Source organism: Mustela putorius, unplaced genomic scaffold (assembly GCF_011764305.1).
Source record: "Mustela putorius furo isolate JIRA1106 unplaced genomic scaffold, ASM1176430v1.1 tig00000242_pilon_pilon_pilon, whole genome shotgun sequence".
In the NCBI taxonomy this organism is placed as follows: Eukaryota; Metazoa; Chordata; class Mammalia; order Carnivora; family Mustelidae; genus Mustela; species Mustela putorius.
This window is the reverse complement of record NW_025421325.1, coordinates 928,249-949,809: the sequence shown is the minus strand read 5'-3', so window position 1 is coordinate 949,809 and position 21,561 is coordinate 928,249. Positions and strand designations below refer to the sequence as shown.

At 36.7% G+C, this 21,561-nt stretch overlaps 1 protein-coding gene across 2 annotated transcripts in view; it reads right to left on the bottom strand.

Annotated features, from left to right (window-relative positions):
• KLHL2 (kelch like family member 2) overlaps nt 1-21,561 on the bottom strand; it is a 106,343-nt gene that overhangs the window by 10,675 nt on the left and 74,107 nt on the right. For both annotated transcript variants that reach the window (XM_045078281.1, XM_045078282.1), the window contains 4 exons: nt 19,932-20,041; nt 15,567-15,683; nt 14,190-14,339; nt 2,173-2,290 (listed from right to left, as the gene is read on the bottom strand). In XM_045078281.1, the coding sequence (XP_044934216.1) occupies nt 2,173-2,290; nt 14,190-14,339; nt 15,567-15,683; nt 19,932-20,041 (495 nt within the window). The remainder of the gene's footprint in view (nt 1-2,172; nt 2,291-14,189; nt 14,340-15,566; nt 15,684-19,931; nt 20,042-21,561) is intronic.

The following is a 21,561-nucleotide window of genomic DNA, read 5'->3' as shown; positions in this document are numbered from 1 at the left end:
AAACCAGTTATAAATATCAGGAAAGACTCCAACAGTAACAATAAAGAAAAAAATATCAAAGAATGACCTTGCCAAGAAACATCAGAACCATATGAAGAAAATGTTAAAAATCTGAAGAAGCAGCAAGTCCTATCACCAGTCATGTAACTAGTCCCATCGTATCTTAAAACAAATTATAAAGTATAATAATTATAATGATAACTGCTCTATTTTGAAGCATAAATAGACAAGATGAGTCAATGGAACAGGACTGAATATTAGGAATAAAACCAAATAAATGTAGAAACTTAGTATATGATAAAGGCAGCATTTCAAATGAATGGGAAAAGCTGAATTGGCCAATAAAAAATCTTCGAACTGGCTACCATTAAAAAAAACTAATTCTACATCTTCAAAATAAAGTCTAGATGTTTCTGATGTGGATATAAAAATTAAAATTCTGCAAATACTACAAAAATTCGTATTTTAAAATATAATTTTGTTTTAGGGGAGAAACCTAGCAGACACCACCTTAACCAAGTGACTGAGGTTAACATCACCAGAGATAATCATGATAATCTCCATCTAATCATGAGACAACATCAAAGTGAGAGACATTCTTCAGAACACCTAACCAAGGAATTAAGGGCATGAAAGATAAGGAAAGACTACAGAGCTATCACAGATCAGAAGAGACTAAGAAAATATGACAAATGCAATATGGGTTTCTGAAACAGAATAAGGACATTAATAAAAAAATTCATAAAATATGAAGTCTGTAGTTTAGTTTAAATAGTAATGTACCAATGCTAATTCCTTAGTTTTGCAAATCATATCAGTTGTATAATATATTAACATTAAGAAATGAATATATCAGAACACTTCATAGTATCTTTGCAATTCCTAAGTGTAAAATTATTTCAACATAAAAAGCTTAAAAATAATTTGTTTTTTTAAATAATTTTTTGACTTAAATAAAAAACACGTATATACACACTAACACAAATAGTTTTGAGTAAGCCCTTTCTACACAATGAATCCTTAAATCCAAAGGCAAACCTTGATGTACAGAATTTCATAAAATGGCAAATATTTTATGTGGTGAAAATAACACAAGTAAAATCAAAAAAGAAAAGATTAATACAAATAAATATTCACACCACATATGACAAACAAAAATGATACTTTCCTTACCATATTATGTCAAACCAGTGAAATAACAAAAAATGGCAAAAATCATAAACTGACAATTCAGAAAGATGTTGAGCTCTCCTCATAATAAAGGAAGTACAAGGTAAGATGAGATAATATTTTCCATCTACCAGAGTGGCAAAACTCAAAATATTTAATCCAAGGTGGTGTTGGGAATGTAGGGAAATGGGTACCTTCATATTTTACTATTTGTGGTAGTAATAATTGGTGTTTGCTCTTAGGATACCCTTTGAATCAGGGTATCCTGATTAAGCTCTAGAGTTTTACACCACTAAAATATATTGGCATATGTACTTAATGATGTAAGTGTCAGGGATTCATTGTAGCACTGTTTATAATGCAAGATTAAAAACAATTTTAATGTTCAACAAAAATTAGCAACAACTATACTACATCCAGACCCACCCCCAAATATTAAACAGCTCTTAAAGAATGAGATAACTATGCTGCTATGTAACCATCACCAAGTAACCAAGATAAACTGCTAAAGTACTACATTCCATTTGCTATGGGAGCCATGAATTATGGAGTTTGTTTGAAGAACCCTTACGGGTTTACAACTGCCTTTCTGCTTACAGTTTTGGCTAAATAAAGTCTATTTCAACAAATGTTTATAAAATGCATGCCTGGAAGAAGGCAACTAACTGCGCATTATATAGCAAAGTCAGGAATCTCTTAGAACAAAGGGTCCCAACCTAAAGAATTATTTCTCAACATTTGAGGAAAGGTAACCACGAAAATATCCAGCAAATTGCTAGCTATGCCATCTTCTACTAGAGAATCAGAAAGGTATGCAAAGATGAAGACTGAAGGCTTTCCCCAACAATGTCTTGGGGCATATCTTGGGGCATATCATATTCATGACATACCTATTTTAATCAAAGCTTTTCTAGTAAAGAGTCTTCTAATTAATAAAATAAGACAGAGTGAAGCTCCCAATGATGCAACAGCAGAGAAATGACCACAATGCATCATGCTTACCTGCCCTACATCTCCTGGAAGGTAATTCTGCTACTTGGTGCCATCGCTCTTCTTTAAAGTCATAGCATTCCACACTTCGGATAGCCTTTGGTGCTTGGCCCCCAACTACCACCATCAACTGGAATGGCAGAAATGTAAGCACTTGAATAAGCAACTATTGCATATAGAGGGATTTAAAATGTCCTACAAAGACACTGATGTGGAGAGTGTTAGGATGAAAATGGTAGGGTGAGCTGGGGAAAAACCACCACCTAGTCAACACTTAATAAACATCAACAAAGGGGGCACATGTTAGAACTACAATTCTATTATCTAGCACATTTAGTCAAAAATAAGGATTTCAGAAACTAGACTAAGTTTCTGATCCTTCAAGCAAAAGCAGTATTAAAGCCAAAAACAGCAGGCACTCAGCACTGGCAAGGCTGCAATATGTCATAGGGCTTGCTATAAACTAGACCCTGGCTTTGTAATGACCAGGGATTAGGTCTCCACAATTCAGAAGAACAGACAGAAGTGAAATCTATGTTAGTAGGTAGGTGAAATGAAAAGGGCAGTAAGGTATTAAAAGAAACATGAAAAAAGGAAAATAAAAAACTATTGAAAAGGGGGGGAGTAACTGAATGGAGTTCACAAGAGAACATACATTTCTAGATCTCAAGTAGAGACCTCCTTTGATGCCACACACAAAAAAATCAATCTAAAGGACAGATAATGGAGATACCTGGAATCATAATGAATGAATGTACAATAGGCTAGTGTTAAGAATAAACAAGGTCTACAAATTTCCTCAGTTCAATTCAACTATTCACTAAGTGCCTATCATCTATATTTGTCCAGAACTGTGCTAGGTATCATACACATAAGAAATACAAGACAGTCTCTACCTCCCAAGAGCTTACAGATCTCACTAAGGAGACAAGACCCATGAAGTAATTCAAGAACAATATACAATTATGCATGACCAAAAAGGTATATGATTAATATAGACATGAATCGCTAATGCTGATCAGAAAATGGAATGTTGCCATAATTCAGTGAAGGCTTCCTGGAGGGGTGAAACCTTGAGAGACAGATGGAATTTAGCTGTCACTGGGTTTGTCTTTTACCGAGTATGAAGGGGCACTCTTTGGCAACACTGAAAACACAGCTATCAAATTGGAAGAACATAAAAGTTAATGATATCACGCATGGAAAACTTTAAAGAATGGCAAGGACCTCAGGGGAAAGATGATGTGATGATAGGAGGAAACAGATGTTCAAAGGAAATAAAAAGTCAACACAAAAGGAGATGGAATCACTCATACATACAAAAAGGGGAGGTTTGCTTAGCAAAGCAATGACCTACCTGTACTTAGAACTACAGAAAGATGGGTATGGCGAAAACATGATTCCTGAATCAGAGTAAATCCCGAGTTTCCAAAAAGAAGACTCTTTTAGTAATTTATCAACTGGAGAGTAGAAGAAATTTTAAGGTCTTCAAAAAGAAGACTGGGCATAGACCAATAACATTTTTTTCAGATATGTCATTCTTCTAATGTTGATGCAAATAAGGAAGAATTAAGAAAATCTGCAATACTCTCCCTGCTTTCACCAAGCGGAAAAAAGGGGAGGGGGAGAAGAAAGGCAGGTTGTAAAATCATAGAGGTAGGACAGACAGAAAGATCATCCCCATATCCAGCTATTTATGTAAGATCGATCAGCATTTAAACTTCTAAACACTGCCTAGCAGTTAGGCAATAGTTATCAAAGGCTTGGTTAACATCTCTGAAGATCACTTTTACAGAACAAATCTCTGAAGGCAATACTTTTCAAAAAATCAGAAAAAAATACTGATTTATTAGATTTCATGATTCTCAAACATTGAATCTCACACTTTCCATGCAGTGGTTCTCTTCTGCACATCACAATGAGGACAGAAGGGAAAACGCACTAATGAATACAGAGAATGGCAGTATTATCTATCCTGAGCTCACCCAAGAACAGCAGAATGAGGTGAGGATTTGGGACTCCCAGGAATCAGAGAGAAGAGGGACAAAGAATGGATAATGGGAACACAAGAGAGCAGGGATATTTGTATGAGATCAAGAGACTGCATTAAAAACCACTGTGCTACCAACCATCAAAACAAGTGATCTTGACTCTGGCACCACAGTTATTTGTAAAAGGCATCTGATCTGTTTTGAGAAACACCAAACTAATTATGCTAATATAAAGGAACAGAAAACTGGAAACATTTTTTTGTACAGTAAAGTTCAATGTGACATGTTTAAGGAAGGCAAGAGGTAGGGGAGTTAAACAAACCCAAGCGACCATCCTAAAATGCATATTAAACTTTGTTGTCTCGTTTTCTTCACCTACTAAATATTAGGTAGAAAATGCCTCCCGAAAAATCAAGTTTCATAATTTCCCAGTTGGAAATCTGAACAGATATCCTGAGTAAAATGAATACATACACAGAAATAATATGGTAACATTTCTAAAAATACAGACTCCAAAGTGAAAAAGCAACAAAGGACAGGAGCAAACATAGTTTCTCACTATGATGTCCGAATCCAAGAGTGCCTTACACACTCCCAATATTGTTCACTGAAGAAGCAAAACTAATGTATGAGAGATAAAAAGAATCATTCATGCAAATCCGTATGATTCCATAAAATCAGAGCCTAATATAAAAAGTACTAAGTCACTGTCATGGAAGAAATATTACTGAATATTGCAAAAGTTTCCTTAGCACTACTTCCACATTTTGTCTGATTTGACTTATCAATACCATGATAAAATGAATCATTATTATAAAATATGTAAGCATGAGAAATTAATGTCTACATTATTCTTATCTACCTATTCAGAATTAATCTTGAATATAACCACTCTAAAATGGCAGTGTGCTGAAAGAGCATCCAATATAAGTATCTTTTCAAAAATATGTGTAAATAAATTTTTTAAAATTATTTTTATTAATAAATAAATAAAATTGTTTTTATTAACATGTAATGTACTGTTTGCCCCAGGGGTACAGATCTGTGAATTATCATATCAGGCTTACACACTTCACAGCGCTCACCATAGCACATACCCACCCCAATGTCCATAACCCAACCACCCTCTCCCTACTCTCTCTCAGCAACCCTCAGTTTGTTTTGTGAGATTAAGAGTCTCTTATGGTTTGTCTCCCTCCTGGTCCCATCTTGTTTCATTTTTTCCTTCCCTATCCCCACAACCCCTACCCTGCCTCTCAAATTCCTCATATCAAAGAGATTCATATGATAATTCTTTCTCTGGTTGACTTATTTCGCTCAGCATAATACCCTCTAGTTCCATCCACGTCATTGCAAATGGCAAGATTTCATTTCTTTTGATGGCTGCATAATTCCATTGTGTATATATACTACATCTTCTTGATCCATTCATCTGTTGATGGACATCTAGGTTCTTTCCATACTTTGGCTACTGTGGACATTGCTGCTATAAACATTCAGGTGCACATGCCCCTTCAGATCACTACATTTGTATCTTTAGGGTAAATACCCAGTAGTGTGATTGCTGGGTCATAAGGTATCTCTATTTTCAACTTTTTGAGGAACCACAACACTGTTTTCCAGAGTGGTAAACAAGCTTGCATTCCCACCAACAGTGTAGGAAGGTTCCCCTTTCTCTGCATCCTTTCCCAACATGTCACTTCCTGACCTGTTAGTTTTAGTTATTTTGACTGGTGTGAGGTGGTTTCATCTCATTGTGGTTTTGATTTCTATTTCCCCGATGCTGAGTGACTGTCTTCTTTGCAGAATGTATGTACATGTCTTCTGCCCATTTTTTCATTGGATTATTTGGTCTTTGGGTGTTGAGTTTGATAAGTTCTTTATAGATTTTGGACACTAGCCCTTTATCTGATATGTCATTTGTGAATATCTTCTCCCATTCTGTCAGCTACTTTTGGTTTTGTTAAATGTTTCCTTTGCTGTGCAAAAGCTTTTGATCTGGATGAAGTCCCAATAGTTCATTTTTACCCTTGCTTCCCTTGCCTTTGGCAATGTTTCTAGGAAGAAGTTGCTGCAACTGAGGTCGAAGAGGTTGTTGCCTGTATTCTCCTCAAGAATTCTGATGGATTCCTGTCTCACACTGAGGGTCTTTCATCCATTTTGAGTCTATTTTTGTGTGTAGTGCAAGGAAATGGTTCAGTTCCATTCTTCTGCAGGTGGCTGTCCATTTTTCCCAAAACCATTTGTTGAAGAGATTGTCTTTTTTTCCATTGGACATTCTTTCATGCAATTCTTTTTTCAAGCATTTCAAGCATTCTTTCATGCTTTGTCAAAGATTAGTTGACCACAGAGTAGAGGGTCCATTTCTGGGCTCTCCATTCTTTTCCCTTGAGTTATGTGTCTGTTTTGGGGCCAGTACCATACTGTCTTGATGATTACAGCTTTGTAATAGAACTTCAAGTCTGGAATTGTGATGCCACCAACTCTGGCTTTCTTTTTCAACATTCCTCTGGCTATTCGGGGGTCTTTTCTGGTTCCAAATAAATTTTAGGATTATTTGTTCCATTTCTGTGAAAAAAATTGATGGTATTTTGATAGGGATTGCATTATATGTGTAGATTGCTAAAGGAAGCACAGACATTTTCACAATATTTGTTCTTCCAATCCATAAGAATGGAATGGTTTTCCATTTCTTTGTGTCTTCCTCACTCTCTTTCATGAGTAGTTTATATTTTTCTGAGTACAGATTCTTTGCCTCTTTGGTTAGCTTTATTCCTAGGTATCTTATGGTTTTGGGTGCAATTGTAAATGGGATCAACTCCTTAATTTCTCTTTCTTCTGTCTTGCTGTCTGTGTATAGAAATGCAACTGATTTCTGTACATTGACTTTATATCCTGACATTTTACTCAATTCCTATATGAATTCTAGCAGTTTTGGAGTGGAGTCTTTTGGGTTTTCCACATAAAGTATCATATCATCTGCAAAGAGTGAGAGTTTGAGTTCTTCTTTGTCAATTCAGATGCCTTTTGTTGTTGTTGTTGTTATCTGACTGCTGAGGCTAGAACTTCCAGTACTATGCTGAATAGCAGTGGTGATAGTGGACATCCCTGCCCTGTTCCTGACCTTAGGGGAAAAGCTCTCAGTTTTTCCCCATTGAGAATGAAATTCACTGTTGTTTTTTCATAGATAGCTTTGATGATATTGAGGTATATACCCTCTATCCCTACACTTTGAAGAGTTTTGATCAAGAAAGGATGCTGTACTTTGTCAAATGCTTTTTCAGCATCTATTAGTATCATATGGTTCTTATTCGTTTTTTTTTATTAATGTGTTGTATCACATTGATTGATTTATGGATGTTGAACCAAACTTGTAGCCCAGGAATAAATCCTACTTGGGTCATGGTGAATAATCCTTTTAATGTACTGTTGGATTTTATTGGCTAGTATTTTGGTGAGACTTTTTGCATCCGTGTTCATCAAAGATATTGGTCTGTAATTCTCCTTTTTGATGGAGCCTTCATCTGGTTTTGGGATCAAGGTAATGTTGGCCTTATAATGAGTTTGGAAGTTTTCCTTCCATTTCTATTTTTTGGTACAGTTTCAGGAGAATAGGTATTAATTCTTCTTTAAATGTTTGGTAGAAATCCCCTGGGAAGCCATCTGGCCTTGGGCTCCTGATGTTGGGAGATTTTTGATGATTGTTTCAATCTCCTTACTGGTTATGGGTCTGTTCAGGTTTTCTGTTTCTTCCTGGTTCAGTTTTGGTAGTTTATATATCTCCAGGAATGCATCCATTTCTTCCAGATTGTCAAATCTGCTGGCGTATAGTTGCTCATATGTTCTATAATTGTTTGTATTTCTTTGGTGTTGGTTGTGATCACTCCTCTTTCATTCATGATTATATTTATTTGGGTCCTTTCTCTTTTCTTTTTGATAAGTCTGGCCAGGGGTTTATCAATCTTATTAATTCTTTCAAGGAACCAGCTCCTACTTTTTATTTGGTCTACTCTTCTTTTGGTTTCTATTTCATTGATTTCTGCTCTGATCTTTATTATTTCTCTTCTCCTGCTGGATTTAGGCTTTCTTTACTGTTCTTTCTCCAGCTTCTTTAGGTGTAGGGTTAGGTTGTGTACTTTAGACCATCCTTGTTTCTTGACAAAGGCTTGCATCGCTATATACTTTTCTCTCAGGACCGCCTTTGCTATGCCCCAAAGATTTTGAACAGTTGTCTGTTCATTTTCATTTGTTTCCACGAATTTTTTCAATTCTTCTTTAATTTCCGGTTTGACCCATTCATTCTTTAGAAGGATGCTCTTTAACCTCCATGTATTTGAGTTCTTTCTGACTTTCCTCTTGTGACTGAGTTCTAGCTTCAGAGCATTGTGGTCTGAAAATATGCAGGGAATGATCCCAGTCTTTTGGTACCAGTTGAGACCTGATTTGTGACCCAGGATGTGATCTATTCTGGAGAATGTTTCATGTGCACTATAGGAGAATGTGTATTCTGTTGCTTTGGGATGGAATTTTCTGAATATATCTGTGATGTCCATCGGGTCCAGTGTGTCATTTAAGGCCTTTATTTCCTTGTTGATCTTTTGCTTAGATGATCTGTTCATTTCAGTGTGGGGGGGGTGTTAAAGTCCCATACTATTATTGTATTATTGTCAATGTGTTTCTTTGATTTTGTTATTAATTTGTTTATATAGTTGGCTGCTCCCATGTTAGAAGCATAAATATTTACAATTGTTAGATCTTCTTGTTGGACAGACCCTTTAAGTAAAATATAGTGTCCTTCCTTATCTCTTATTATAGTCCTTGGCTTAAAATCTTATTTATCTGATATAAAGATTGCCACCCCAGCTTTCTTCTGATGTCCATAAGCATGGTAAATTGTTTTCCTCACTTTAAATCTGTCTTTGGGTCTAAAATGAGTTTCTTGTAGACAGCATATCAATCAGTCTTGTTTTTTTACCGTGTCTTTTGACTGGGGCATTTAGCCCATTTACATTCAGGGTAAGTATTGAAAGAGACGAATTTAGTGCCATTGTATTGCCTGTAAGGTGACTGTTATTATATATTGTTTCTGTTCCTTTCTGGTTTACTATTTTTAGGCTCTCTCTTTGCTTAGAGGACCCCTTTCAATATTTCCTATAGGGCTGGCTGGTGTTTGTAAATTCTTTTAATTTTTGTTTGTCCTGGAAGCTTTTTCTCTCTCCTATTTTCAGTGATAGCCTGGCTGGATATAGTATTCTTGGCTGCATATTTTTCTCATTTACTGCTCTGAATATATCATGCCAGTTCTTTCTGACCTGCCAGATCTCTGTGGATAAGTCTGATGCTAATCTAATATTTCTACCATTGTATGTTACAGACTTCTTGTCCCCAGCTGCTTTCAGAATTTTCTCTTTGTCACTAAGACTTACAAGTTTTACTATTAGATGGTGAGGTGTGGACCTATTTTTACTGATTTTGAGTGGGGTTCCTGTGCCTCCTGGATTTTGATGCTTGTTCCCTTTGCCATATTAGGGAAATTCTCTACTATAATTTGCTGCAATATACCTTCTGCCTTTCTTTCTCTTCCTTCTTCTTTTGGGATCACAATTATTCTAATGTTGTTTCATCTTATGGTATCACTTATCTCTCAAATTCTCCCCACGTGGTCAAGTAGTTGTTTGTTTCTCTTTTGCTCAGCTTCTTTATTCTCCTTCATTTGGTCTTCTATATCACTAATTCTCTCTTCTGCCTCATTTATTCTAGCAGTAAGAGTTTCCATTTTTTATTGCACCTCATTATTAGCTTTTTTTATTTCAACTTGGTTAGATTTTAGTTCTTTTATTTCTCTAGAAAGATTCACGAACATCTTCCATGCTTTTTTCAAGCCCAGCTGGCACACTGATAATCATCATTCTGAACTCTATTTCTGACATATTACCAATGTCTGTATTGATTAGGTTCCTAGCTGTTGGTACTACCTCTTGTTCTTTTTTTTGTGGTGAGTTTTTCCACCTTGTCATTTTATCCAGATAGGAGTATATGAATGAGAGAGTAAAATACTAGAAGGGTGGCAAGGACCCCAGAAAAATATACACTAACCAAATCAGAAGTTACCCAAAACTGGAGGGGAGAAATAAGGGGGAAAAATACAAAATTAACAAAATTTATATATTGGACTAGCGAATAGAACAGAGCCACCCACTTGATCTTGGATGTATTCTGGTGTCTTAGAAGAAACTAGCTCCCAAAACTTTAAGGAAAGAAAGACTTATATATATCCAAAAATAAGGGTAAACACAATGATGGGATGGAATATGACTGTAAAGATGAAAATTACAAAGTACTGCATGGGCACTGGATATGGTGCATAAACAAGGAATTCTGGAACACTGAAAAGAAATATATATATATATATGTAAAAAAAAAATCATAAAAAAAAAGATTCTAAAAAAGGAATTGTTAAGTTGGGTGGAAAAGGAAAAAAAAATGGGAGGAGAATGTGATCAGGCTGGAGACTAGAACAAAGCCATGTGCTAATTTAGGGTACATTTTGATCTACTAGAAGAACTTGTATCCCAAAATTTTAAAGAAAAAAAGCTATATGTACACAAAAAATAAGGTTAAATACAATGAAGGAATAAAATATGACTGTAACAATGAAAAATTTTAAAGTTTTTTTAAAAAGTTAGTTAAAATAAAGAGTTAAAATACCTCAAAAGAGGAAAAAGGAAAATTTTTTAAAATAGAATAAGAAAAAAATAAAATTAAAAAAAAAATTAACTTTGCAAGACTAAAAGGGCTTGGGGATAAAGCCATGAATTCTCTGTGCTGCTTTCCCCTAGCTCTGGAGGGGAGTTCTCCAGAATTCCTCAGTTCTTGTTGATCTGTGAACTTGATCTTGGCTGGATGTTCTTGCTAATCTTCTGTGGGAGGGACCTGTTGCAGTGATTCTCAAATGTCTCTGCCCAAGGCAGACTTTCACCGCCCTTCCCAGGGACCAGGCTAAGTAAACTGCTCCGGTTCGCTCTCAGTAGTTTTTGTTCCCTGAACACTTCCTGTAGAGATTTGGAGGATGGGAATAGAAATGGCGGCCTCCCAATCTCCAGCCCTGTAGGAGTGGAGAGCTCAGGGCCCCACTCCTCAGTGTGCCCTCAGAGAAAAGCAGTCAATCACTCCTGTCTCCCTGGTCTCCAGGCACGTTCTGTGCTCACACAGCCTGTGACTGAGCCCTTCTATCTCTGGTGCATGGCCCCATTTGGAGTCTCCAAACCCAGCAGATTCCTGTCTCACGCTCCCGCACGGCCCTCCCAGAAGAGGAAGGTGGGGTCCCTGGTCAAAATGCAGTGGCCCAACTGTGCCTTGGATCATGGTGTAAAGTTGACCTTGAGTTGAGAGCTCACTCCTCTGTTCTGTCTCTGTAGTCGGCTTCCCCACTCCAATACCTGGCAGCTCTGACATACTCAGACAGCCCTGGTCTTTATGTGACCCTGTGAGTCCTGAGACCACACTGTCCCCGCGAGAGCTCCACCACCACTTAGCCTCTAGAGCAACGTCCCTCAGTGGAGAAGACTACTAAAAGTTCCAATGTTGTGCTCCACTGCTCCACCACTTGCCAGGAGCTGGCCCCTCTCCCGTGGACTATCTTCCCATCTCTTTGGATTCACTTCTCTGCACATCCTACCTTCCAGAAAGTGGTTAATTTTTTGTTCCTAGAATTGCAGCTATTCCTCTCTTCTATCTCCTGTTGAGTTTGTAGGTGTTCAGAACGGTTTGATAACTATCTAGCTGAACTCCTGGGACCTAATGATATTTCAGTCTCCTACCCCTCTGACATCTTGCTCAAGAAGAGCCTAGATAAATAAATTTTGAGAAGGGACCATGCAAATGCAAAGTCTAAGCAACAGTGGAGCATACTGCCATCTGCCATGTCTGCTGCCCCCCCGCCCCCAGCCACCTGAGACAGCAGAATGAATAAGAACCTTGATGGATAGTATAAAAGGTAAAGAGCTGAGAAATCACAAGTATTAAGAGAGTTGGAAGGGCCACTCCAAAGCCACAACCAGAAAAGCCCAGAATCAATGTAACTGAACAGATGATCACAACTCTACAAAAGAGAAAATAAAATACTTGGTGGGATTTTACCAAGAACACTTCAGAAAGTTTCCAAAAGTGACATGTTTATTCCAGAAATTGGAAGAGAGTTAGTTTTCACTCTAAAGGTCATTGAAGAATAGTTAAAGACAGCAAAGCTTAAGATGCCAGGAGAAGAGAACTTTTACAAATATGGAATATTTTAAAAAGTATTAAAATAAAACAAAGCTGCTCAGAAGAATACTGAAGAAACTAGCATAAAAAGAAATGATAATTTATATGGGCTAGGACTGTGAACACTTTTTATAAATCTTTTTTTTTTTTAAAAACAAAAACTGACACCAAATAATATGGACAAATATGAAGTGATGTAGACTTATAAAGATGGCTATTTATAAAAGCAGGTAAAAGGGTACTTGGAAAATGTAAACATTTATAAAATCAGCAGACCCGGATGGCATGCATACTAAAGTGTTAAGGGAACTAGCTAATGTACTTACTGAGCCACTTACAATTATTTTTGAAAAATCTTGGAGAACTGAGGAGAGATCAGAAAATTTAAAAACGGCAAATACCAATTTTCAAAACAGGGTAGGAAGTGAATGCCTTGTAAATACCTTTTAAGTGATAATAACTCTGAGCAAAAATTTAGAGTATTTTGAGAAAAGCTTCCAAACCTCTAGGAGACAACAAAATGAGTAACACGCAGAGGGATGTTTAAAAAAAAAAAGTCATGCCAAATTTGAATCTATTTGATCCGGAATCTCACTGGATGTTACAGGCCAAATTACTTATTTTTGGCTTAGATAATAAACATAATCCTATGGACTGAAATTTTCTGCAAATGGACCTTGTCAGTGAGTGAGTATTTCTAGCAAGGTGTCACCAGGAAGAGCGGTGAGGTCCATTCTAAATTAAAATATTTACTAATGATCTAGAAGAAGGAGTAAATAGCATACTCGCAAAATACACAGTTCTAAATGGAGAACTGGTATTAACACTGGGCAGAACAGAAAAACAATGCCAACACAGATTTGAAGAAATTAAAAATGTACACTCCAAAAATAAAACTTGAAAAGAACACTAAGAGCATTAAGTGAAAAAATTTAAAAGACATAATTTAATGGAAAGGACAGTGGTAACTAAAGATGATGTAAGAAAACAATGGGTAACAGATTAACTCATTTCTTAATCTATCATTGCCCCACACGCATATAAGAGCTAAAAATAAATACATAAATAAAAGCATTATATTATGGATCATTCTGATTAGACCATACAAAATGATGCATAAAGTGCTGGTTTTCTAGTACTGTGAAGATGGAAAAAGGGCACAAGAAATTGCAAACAGAGACAGAAATGTGGGGTTATTCTGTCAGGAAAATTAAATCAGTAAAACATAAATGGCTTCAACTAAAAAGATAAAGGTAGAATATCAACTCTCACACAAGGGAAAGGTGAACACTGGTGATCTGGGACAAGAGAGGGGAGACCTACACTGAAATGACTACAGATGATGTGTGAGTGAACCATCAGACAGCATACAACAGGGAAGAGGAAGGAAACGAACTGAACAAGCTGTTCTTCAGCCTTAACTCTAGTATGTAATTCTGGGAAACTGCTCAGTTTTCAGTTATTACCTAAACACACAGCTTACAGACAAATCTTCCTACCTTCTCTGATTTTCCTTTATACTGTAACTCAAGCTAATAAAACTCAGAAGAGACAAAAATCAGTTGCTTTCTGTTCCAGAACAGTGACATCATGTGGTTTATAAAGATCAAATGAACCAAACAATCCCCACCCTCCACACACAAACCCAATAGAGAAGCTAAATTATAGACACTACAATAAATTCTCAGGCATGTGGAAATTCAGATGAATAAAAACATTAACAGCCTCACTATGGGCCCTTCAGGTGAAGCAGTAAGTGTGAACAACAGATCCTACTTTGGGAAGGTTCATGGGTGTCCTCAGACGGGTCCGGACACTCTTCATTAATATACGCTGCTCTGTTGGCAGCAAATGATACTTCATAGCTTCAATGAGGTAATCTTTGCAAGCACTGCTATTCTTGACCAATGCCTCCTCTTCAACCCTCTGTAAGAAGAAATAAGACATATCCCATGAGGGGGATAACTATTCCACGATAAAACTGGCAAAGATACAGAAATAAAGAAGAGGCAAAAAAATAATAATAATAACTATACTCTCTGATTCAGTCTTTTCCTTACAATGAAAATCACTAAGAGAAAAATAAATGAAGCCAAAAAATGCTCAATATCTGGTCTGCAGAGAAAAACACATGTAAGCAATAAAGAAAAGAATGGCAATCAAAATTAAATACCTCGACATCAGCTATAGAATAATCTTTAGGTAATACTATATTCATCTATATCTCTTCTTCTTTTTCTGTATAAATTCACCTATTATCTTTAAACATCAAGCCAAAGAGTAAGAAAAACATTTAGATAATGAGTTCTTCAGGTGGAGTAGGCAATACTAATAAATTAGAGACACTTTTCAAACACAAAAAGGCAAATAAAATACCCAAGAGAATGATTCAAAATACCTATAACAACATGCCTACACCACAAACAAATCTTGTCCCTGCTATTCCTGACCTCACATGCAGAACAGATTTTTCTGTTCATTTTCTTAACAGTAGACTGTCAATGACTATACAGATCACAAAAAATAATAAGGCTTCAAGAAATCCTAAAATGCTCCAACTGAATCTCTTAATAAAGAATGTTTCCTTAAATGGTTTCAATTATAAAAATTTCAGACCAGGATGCTAATAATAAAAAAATTCTCATAGACCGCTAAAATCCATTTATTTCTACTTATTTCAAATACCCTGGGTTTCCTCAGATTAGAAATAAAGACCAAAACCAAATACGTGCCACTGTAAAACTATGATGTAGAATTAAATAGTATTTGGGTCAAATGTCAAAATTCCATTTCTGCAGGGCAATCAGAAGAAGCTCAAAAGGAAAGCAAAGAAGATACAGAGCAGGGACACAGAGGCACAGGTGCATTTATTTATGTGTAAATGACCATAAATACTCTGGATAAGCTCTAGTATTTGCTTGCCCACATCAAAAATTGGGGGAAGCAAATTTCCAAGAATGGGGAGTGGCCAAAGAAAGAACAGATGCCAAGGACTGCAGGTGCCTTTACTGTCCTCTGTCCTGTGCCCTGTGGATCTGTATTCTACAGATCTTACCACTGTGTAACAGGCATCTACATGCTGTCAGCCCGGGGACACAGTGCTACCCGTGACAAAGTGCCATGTGTATTCATGTGTTTTGCATATGCTTTTACCTGAACTAAATATTCCCGAGGAAGCAAAGGTAACCGCACATGTTCCATCAGCCGAGCCATAAATTCTTGCCTTACATCTTTGTCATGGTTTACCCAAGCTATTACTGCTTCAAATACCTTGCAGAAAATAGGGGAAAAAGAAAAATAAGTAATGAGTTATGGACCAAGGCATGTGAATGAAGTATGATGAGATTACATTTTATTCAGTTCCTGCTAAGACATTCAAGTTTAACACATAGCTCAAATTTTTCAAAATCTTGACCTGTGCTGTACTAAAAAAGTTATTAAGTCTATTTATTTCTTTTAATTTGGTATTTAGTAATTACTTTTTTCCAGCTTCACTGAAGTATAATTGACAGATAACACTGTGTAAGTTTAAGATGTTCATCTGATATATTTATACATTGCAAAATGATGACCATCATAGCCTTAGCTAATACCTTCATCATGTCACATAATTATGTATATTATGTACTTCTTTTTTGTGGTGATAACATTTAAGATATACTCTTAGCCACTTTCAAGTATATAATACAGTTCTGTTAACTATAATCACCATACTATACATTCCCGAGAACCTACTCATCGTACAAGCAGAAGTTTATACCCTTTCACCAAAATCTCATTTCTCCCATCTCCAACCCCACATAACCACCACTGCACTTTGTTTCTTTGAGTTCAGTTTATTTAGATTCCACATATAAGTGATATATAGCATTTGTCTTTTTTTCTGACTTCTTTCACTTTGCAAATGCCTTCAAGGTCCACACATGTTGTCACAAATGGCAGTTATTTCCTTTCTCGTGACTGAATAATATTTCCGTGTGTGTGTGCATGCATGTGAGTGTGAGAGAGCTATCTTCTTTATCCATTTATCCACTGATGGACACTAGGTTGTTTCTATATTTTGGTTCTTGTGAACAATGCTGCAATAAACCAATGCACATGGGAGTGCAGATGTCTCTTCAAGATTCTGTTTTCATTTCCTTCAGATATAGGCAGAAGTGGATTGATGGATGATACAGTAATTCTACTTTTAATTGAGTAAGTACCTTTAGTACTTTTACATATTAAGTATTTTTCATTTGGTATTTACGAAGAATTTCACCAAATACACTATCTAATATTCTTGAACTTAAATGGTTGCTGTGATAATCTGATGATACACGATCTAATTCAGTTGATAACCTTCTTAATTTGAATTTGGTTCTACGTACCTAGATTTAAATCTCAAGTCTCTTTGGAATAGAGCACCCAAAATAATAAAGCTAAGTGATTCTGTGGAATGAAAATCACATGCCCTTATAAACAACTATGTTGGGGGCTTTTTCTTTAGGTTTACACATAAATGTTAATGGTCCACTTCTAAATCAAGGGTGTGTAGAATAGATGAACACAACTTTTCTCACAATGGAATGTATTAAAATCTATTGTTTTTGAATTTTCTTAAAAAAAGAAATAACAAGGGCATTACAACTTAACAACATGTACCTATGAGAAAGCTAATAGGCTAATATGAAGCCCATATTTGGCTTTATAATTTCCCTCCAGGGCGATGAATATATAACCCAGTAATTTTTAAAGGCTTGTAGAAAATGCCTGATGATAGGTAAGTGGATCATTTGAAACAAAAAACTTCTGTTGGTACAGAAATAGAACAAGAAACTAAAAATTATTTACAATATAATTAACATAGCTCTTTAATTCATTTGGTCAGCAAGTACCTACCAAGTACCTCTAGGTATTGGGTGCTAGAAATAAAAAGAATCTTGTCAATTCTATCTACTGTTTCTCAGCTCTGCTCGCTCTCCTCCACCTGTTTCAACCATCCTACATCAGCTCCTATTGCTCACTGGTATGACTTCAACATCCTCCTATCTGACCCTCACCCTACTTTTGGTTCATTCAGCACACCACCACTGTTACAGCTGGCTTCCAAAATAGTCCCCTAATAAACCACACCTCTGAGTATTCACACCTTATGAAACCTGCCACGGGGAATCTAAGTTGGCCCTGTATAACAAAAAATACATATAAATAAATAAAGAAGCAGAAGCAGTGCTGAGTGATTTCTAAAGCTTTTCAGTTTTCACTCGGGTCTCTTGAAATGCTCATTTGGGGGAAGACAGATGTCATGCAAGAAGACTCATTACTTGAGATTACCCTGTGACGAGGAACCCAAACTAGCCACACAGAGTGAGTGCAAGGAGGGGTCTGGGGGAAGAGGACAGAGGTGGAGGGAGATACCAACCAAACTCTAGCCCAAAAGCCAGACAAGTGAATGAAGGAGCCACTGTGGAAATTCTGGAGATATAAGATACCACGTGCAAATGGACTGAAGCTCCAGGATGGCTCATCTGGTATCAGGCTGGTATCTCCAGACATTCAGGCCAAGCCAGCAGAAGCCCCAGATACTACTGAGCAGAAATAAGCTGTCCCAAAATGCCCTGAATGAATTCTGCCCACAGAATTTTGAGTATAATAAAATGGTTATTGTTTTGTGTCACTACACTTTGGGGTGGCTTGTTACGCAGCAGGAGAAAATCAGAACAGCGATCATGACATTTCTATCATGTAGGTATTATGATTTTATTCTCCAACTGCTTAAAACCCTTTAAAGGTTCTCCACCACTAGGATGAAGTCAAGGTTCTTTAATACGGCTGAGAAGATATTTTGTCACCTTCCCATCTTAACTCCTACCACTCTGCCAAACATATTCTAAACTCTAACCATATAGAACCAACATAATGCAAATTATATTTTCTCACCTTTTTTACATTTACATATTCTACCTCTACCTGAAATGCCCTTCCCATTCCCACCCATCTGGACTTCCCCAGCAAATGCACACTTATTTTTTAGAACTTGGGTCCCACATGTGAGATAGGCTGAACTGCCCTCCGCACCAGGAATGACGAAATGCTCCTAGAGTACCCTCTACAGCATTCCATAATCATTTATTTACCCGGCTGTATGTCCCTCTAGTCTGTGGAGTAAAGATTTCGATTTTGTTAGTATTTCCATATCTGAGATGCTATGGCAGTATCTGGTATTCAGTAGGCACTCAATAAATGTCTGTTAATATGACTAGTAATGTCTTCTTCTACTTTATAGTTCTAAAGTGCTAAGATTATACATCTAACAAGCACTTCTCACATATTCTTTTCATATAGTAAATATAACAGTAAATGTGTCTTTTTATGGCCAGGCAGGATGGATATCTTTGAAGAATAAAAGCTAAATTTTATATAATTTTAAATGAAAAGAACAAAAAGGAAAAAAAAGTTTGTTTCTCTAAACTCAGTGTGTTCACAAGCTTTTGTGCCCTGATTCCCACAGAATATAAGACTCACCAAAGAATAAAACCCTAAGGGTAGAAGAGAAAGTCAGGGGCGTCTGGGTGGCTCAGTCAGTTAAGCAGCCAACTCTTAGATTTCAGGTCATGATCTCAGGGTTGTGAGATCAAGCCCCACGTCAGGCTTCATCAGCACAGGATTTGCTTGAGATCGTGTCTCCCTCTCCCTCTGCCCCTCCTGCTCATGCTCTCTCTCCCTCTCTCAAATAAATAAATCTTAAAAAAAAAAAAAAAAAGGTGCAGGTGGCTAACAAAGGCAACTCAAAATGTGGAGAAAGGGAGGCTACAGCCAGACAAAGCAGGTGCACAGCACTCTGGAAGGGAGAAGGGAAGCACTGGTAGGGGTGGGTATGAGTAGCAGGAGACCAGACTAAAGGAAGAGTATGGTCAAGAATGTTCAGTCTAAGGCATCTGGGTAGCTCAGTCAGCTAAGCATCTGCCTTTGGCTCAGATCATGATCCCAGGGTCCTGGGATCAAGTCCTGCATTGGGCTCCTTGCTCAGCAAGGAGTCTGTTTCTCTCTCCCTCTGCCCTTCCCCCCTGCTCTCATGCTCTCTTTCTCAAATAAATAAAATTGTTGTTTTTTTTTTTTTTTTTTAACAAAGAATGTTCAGTCCAGAACAAGCTATTACTTTGTTATCCCTGGTATCTTCTTCCAACTCATGTGATAGTGAAATTACTTAGATCACAATTTTTACAGACATCTGGCTTTGGGAAGAAACTGAGCACCCAAAAGACTTGTTTCAAACAGCTTAATGTGTACCAGTTCTTGCTGTGGGAGTCAAGGACAAAACTCTAATGTTTAGCAATTCAGGGAACCTCCTATGAAGTGAAGAAACAGTAATCTGCAGACAATCAACAAGTTAACTACTGGAGTTTCTAATAACTTCCACATCAAAGATCACTGGCTGTCACTACACATACAGGATTACAAAGTTACAAAACAAAGTGAAACAAAGAAAGGAAAAGTACTACTTCACAATATACTAGAAAAGAAAAATTTAATTACCTTCTCTTCTGAGGAAATGGTAAGTTTGTCACTTGAGATTAAGCTGCACACTTGTTCAATGCCGAGATTGAGAAATTCTTCACTAAGTACAACATCTGCAAAATGCTGCTCTGTTTGGAGGTTAAAAATAAAACCCATTAAAACCAACATTCCATTATCCAGCTTCAATCTGTTTCAAAAGGAAGCAGGTTTTCTTAATCTAACCTAAGAATGAGAAAAACAACTATTTCCTCAAGGCAAGAGCTAACAAAACCCAAACAATCTCACCTGGGGAAGTGCTCTCTATTTAAGTAACAAAATAGAGACACAGGTAGGAAAGCTGCCTTATCATATACTCAGCTGAATCACTTCTCCTTCACAGGGTGGTATTTTAGAATTAAACATGTATTCCTAATCCTTATATGCTAATAAGACTATCAGTATTTAAATCCATAAAACCTTAGAGTATATAAATCAGATAAAGTACATGGTATTATATATTCACACATTTGAATGTATTATGTAAAATATTAGAGGACTTCAAAACATACTGGAATAAGGAGGGAAACCAACTTTATTTGAAAACTTTAAACAAAGAAATTTTAAATGCTGGTCAGTCTGAACGTATGACCATCATTAAAAAAACAGGATTGATTTGTAATATAGATAGCTCTGAATTCTGTGGTATTTCATCTGGGGACCAAAGCATACTATTTTATACCCTCAACCTCCTTTCAGAAACTGGTAAAACTAGAAATTCTTAACATTCTTAAAATTCCTAAAATTCTTAAAATTCTTAAATATTTTTAAGAATTCTTAAATTCTTAAAAGAACCTTTGATTTCACAAATATACCTACTCCTCCAAATGGGGGAAAAACTGTTCGTATAATCAAGGACTTTACAACTTTAAAAAGGAATCATTTGGGGGCGCCTGGGTGGCTCAGTGGGTTAAGCTGCTGCCTTTGGCTCAGGTCATGTTCTCAGGGTCCTGGGATCGAGTCCCGCATCGGGCTCTCTGCTCGACAGGGAGCCTGCTTCCCTCTCTCTCTCTCTCTGTCTGCCTCTCCATCTACTTGTGATCTCTCTCTGTCAAATAAATAAATAAAATAAAATAAAAAGGAATCATTTGTTGTGAATGGCAAGATTTCATTCTTTGCCATGGCTAACATTCACTGTACACATATACTACTTGTTCTTTATCCATTTATCTATTGATGGATATTTGGGCTGCCTCCATATCTTGACTATTATAAATAATGCCACAGTAAATGTAAGGATGCATATATCTCTTCAAATGAGAGGCTTTGGTTTCTTTTAGGTAAATACCCAGCAGTGGAATTACTAGATCATACAATATTTCTTTTTGAGAAACCTCCATACTGTTTTCCATAGTGACTGCACCAACTTACATTCTCACCAACAGTGTATCCAAGAAAACTTTCCTCCACGTCCTTGCCAACACTTGTCTTTTATTTCTTGTCTTTTTTGATACTACCCATTGTGACTAGTGTGAGATATTTCATTATGGTTTTGATTTGCATTTCCCTGATTAGCGATATTGAGCATCTTTTCACGTGTCTGCTGGCTGCCTGCATGCCTTCTTTGCAAAAATGCCTATTCAGGTTCTCTGTCCACTTCTTAATCAAATTA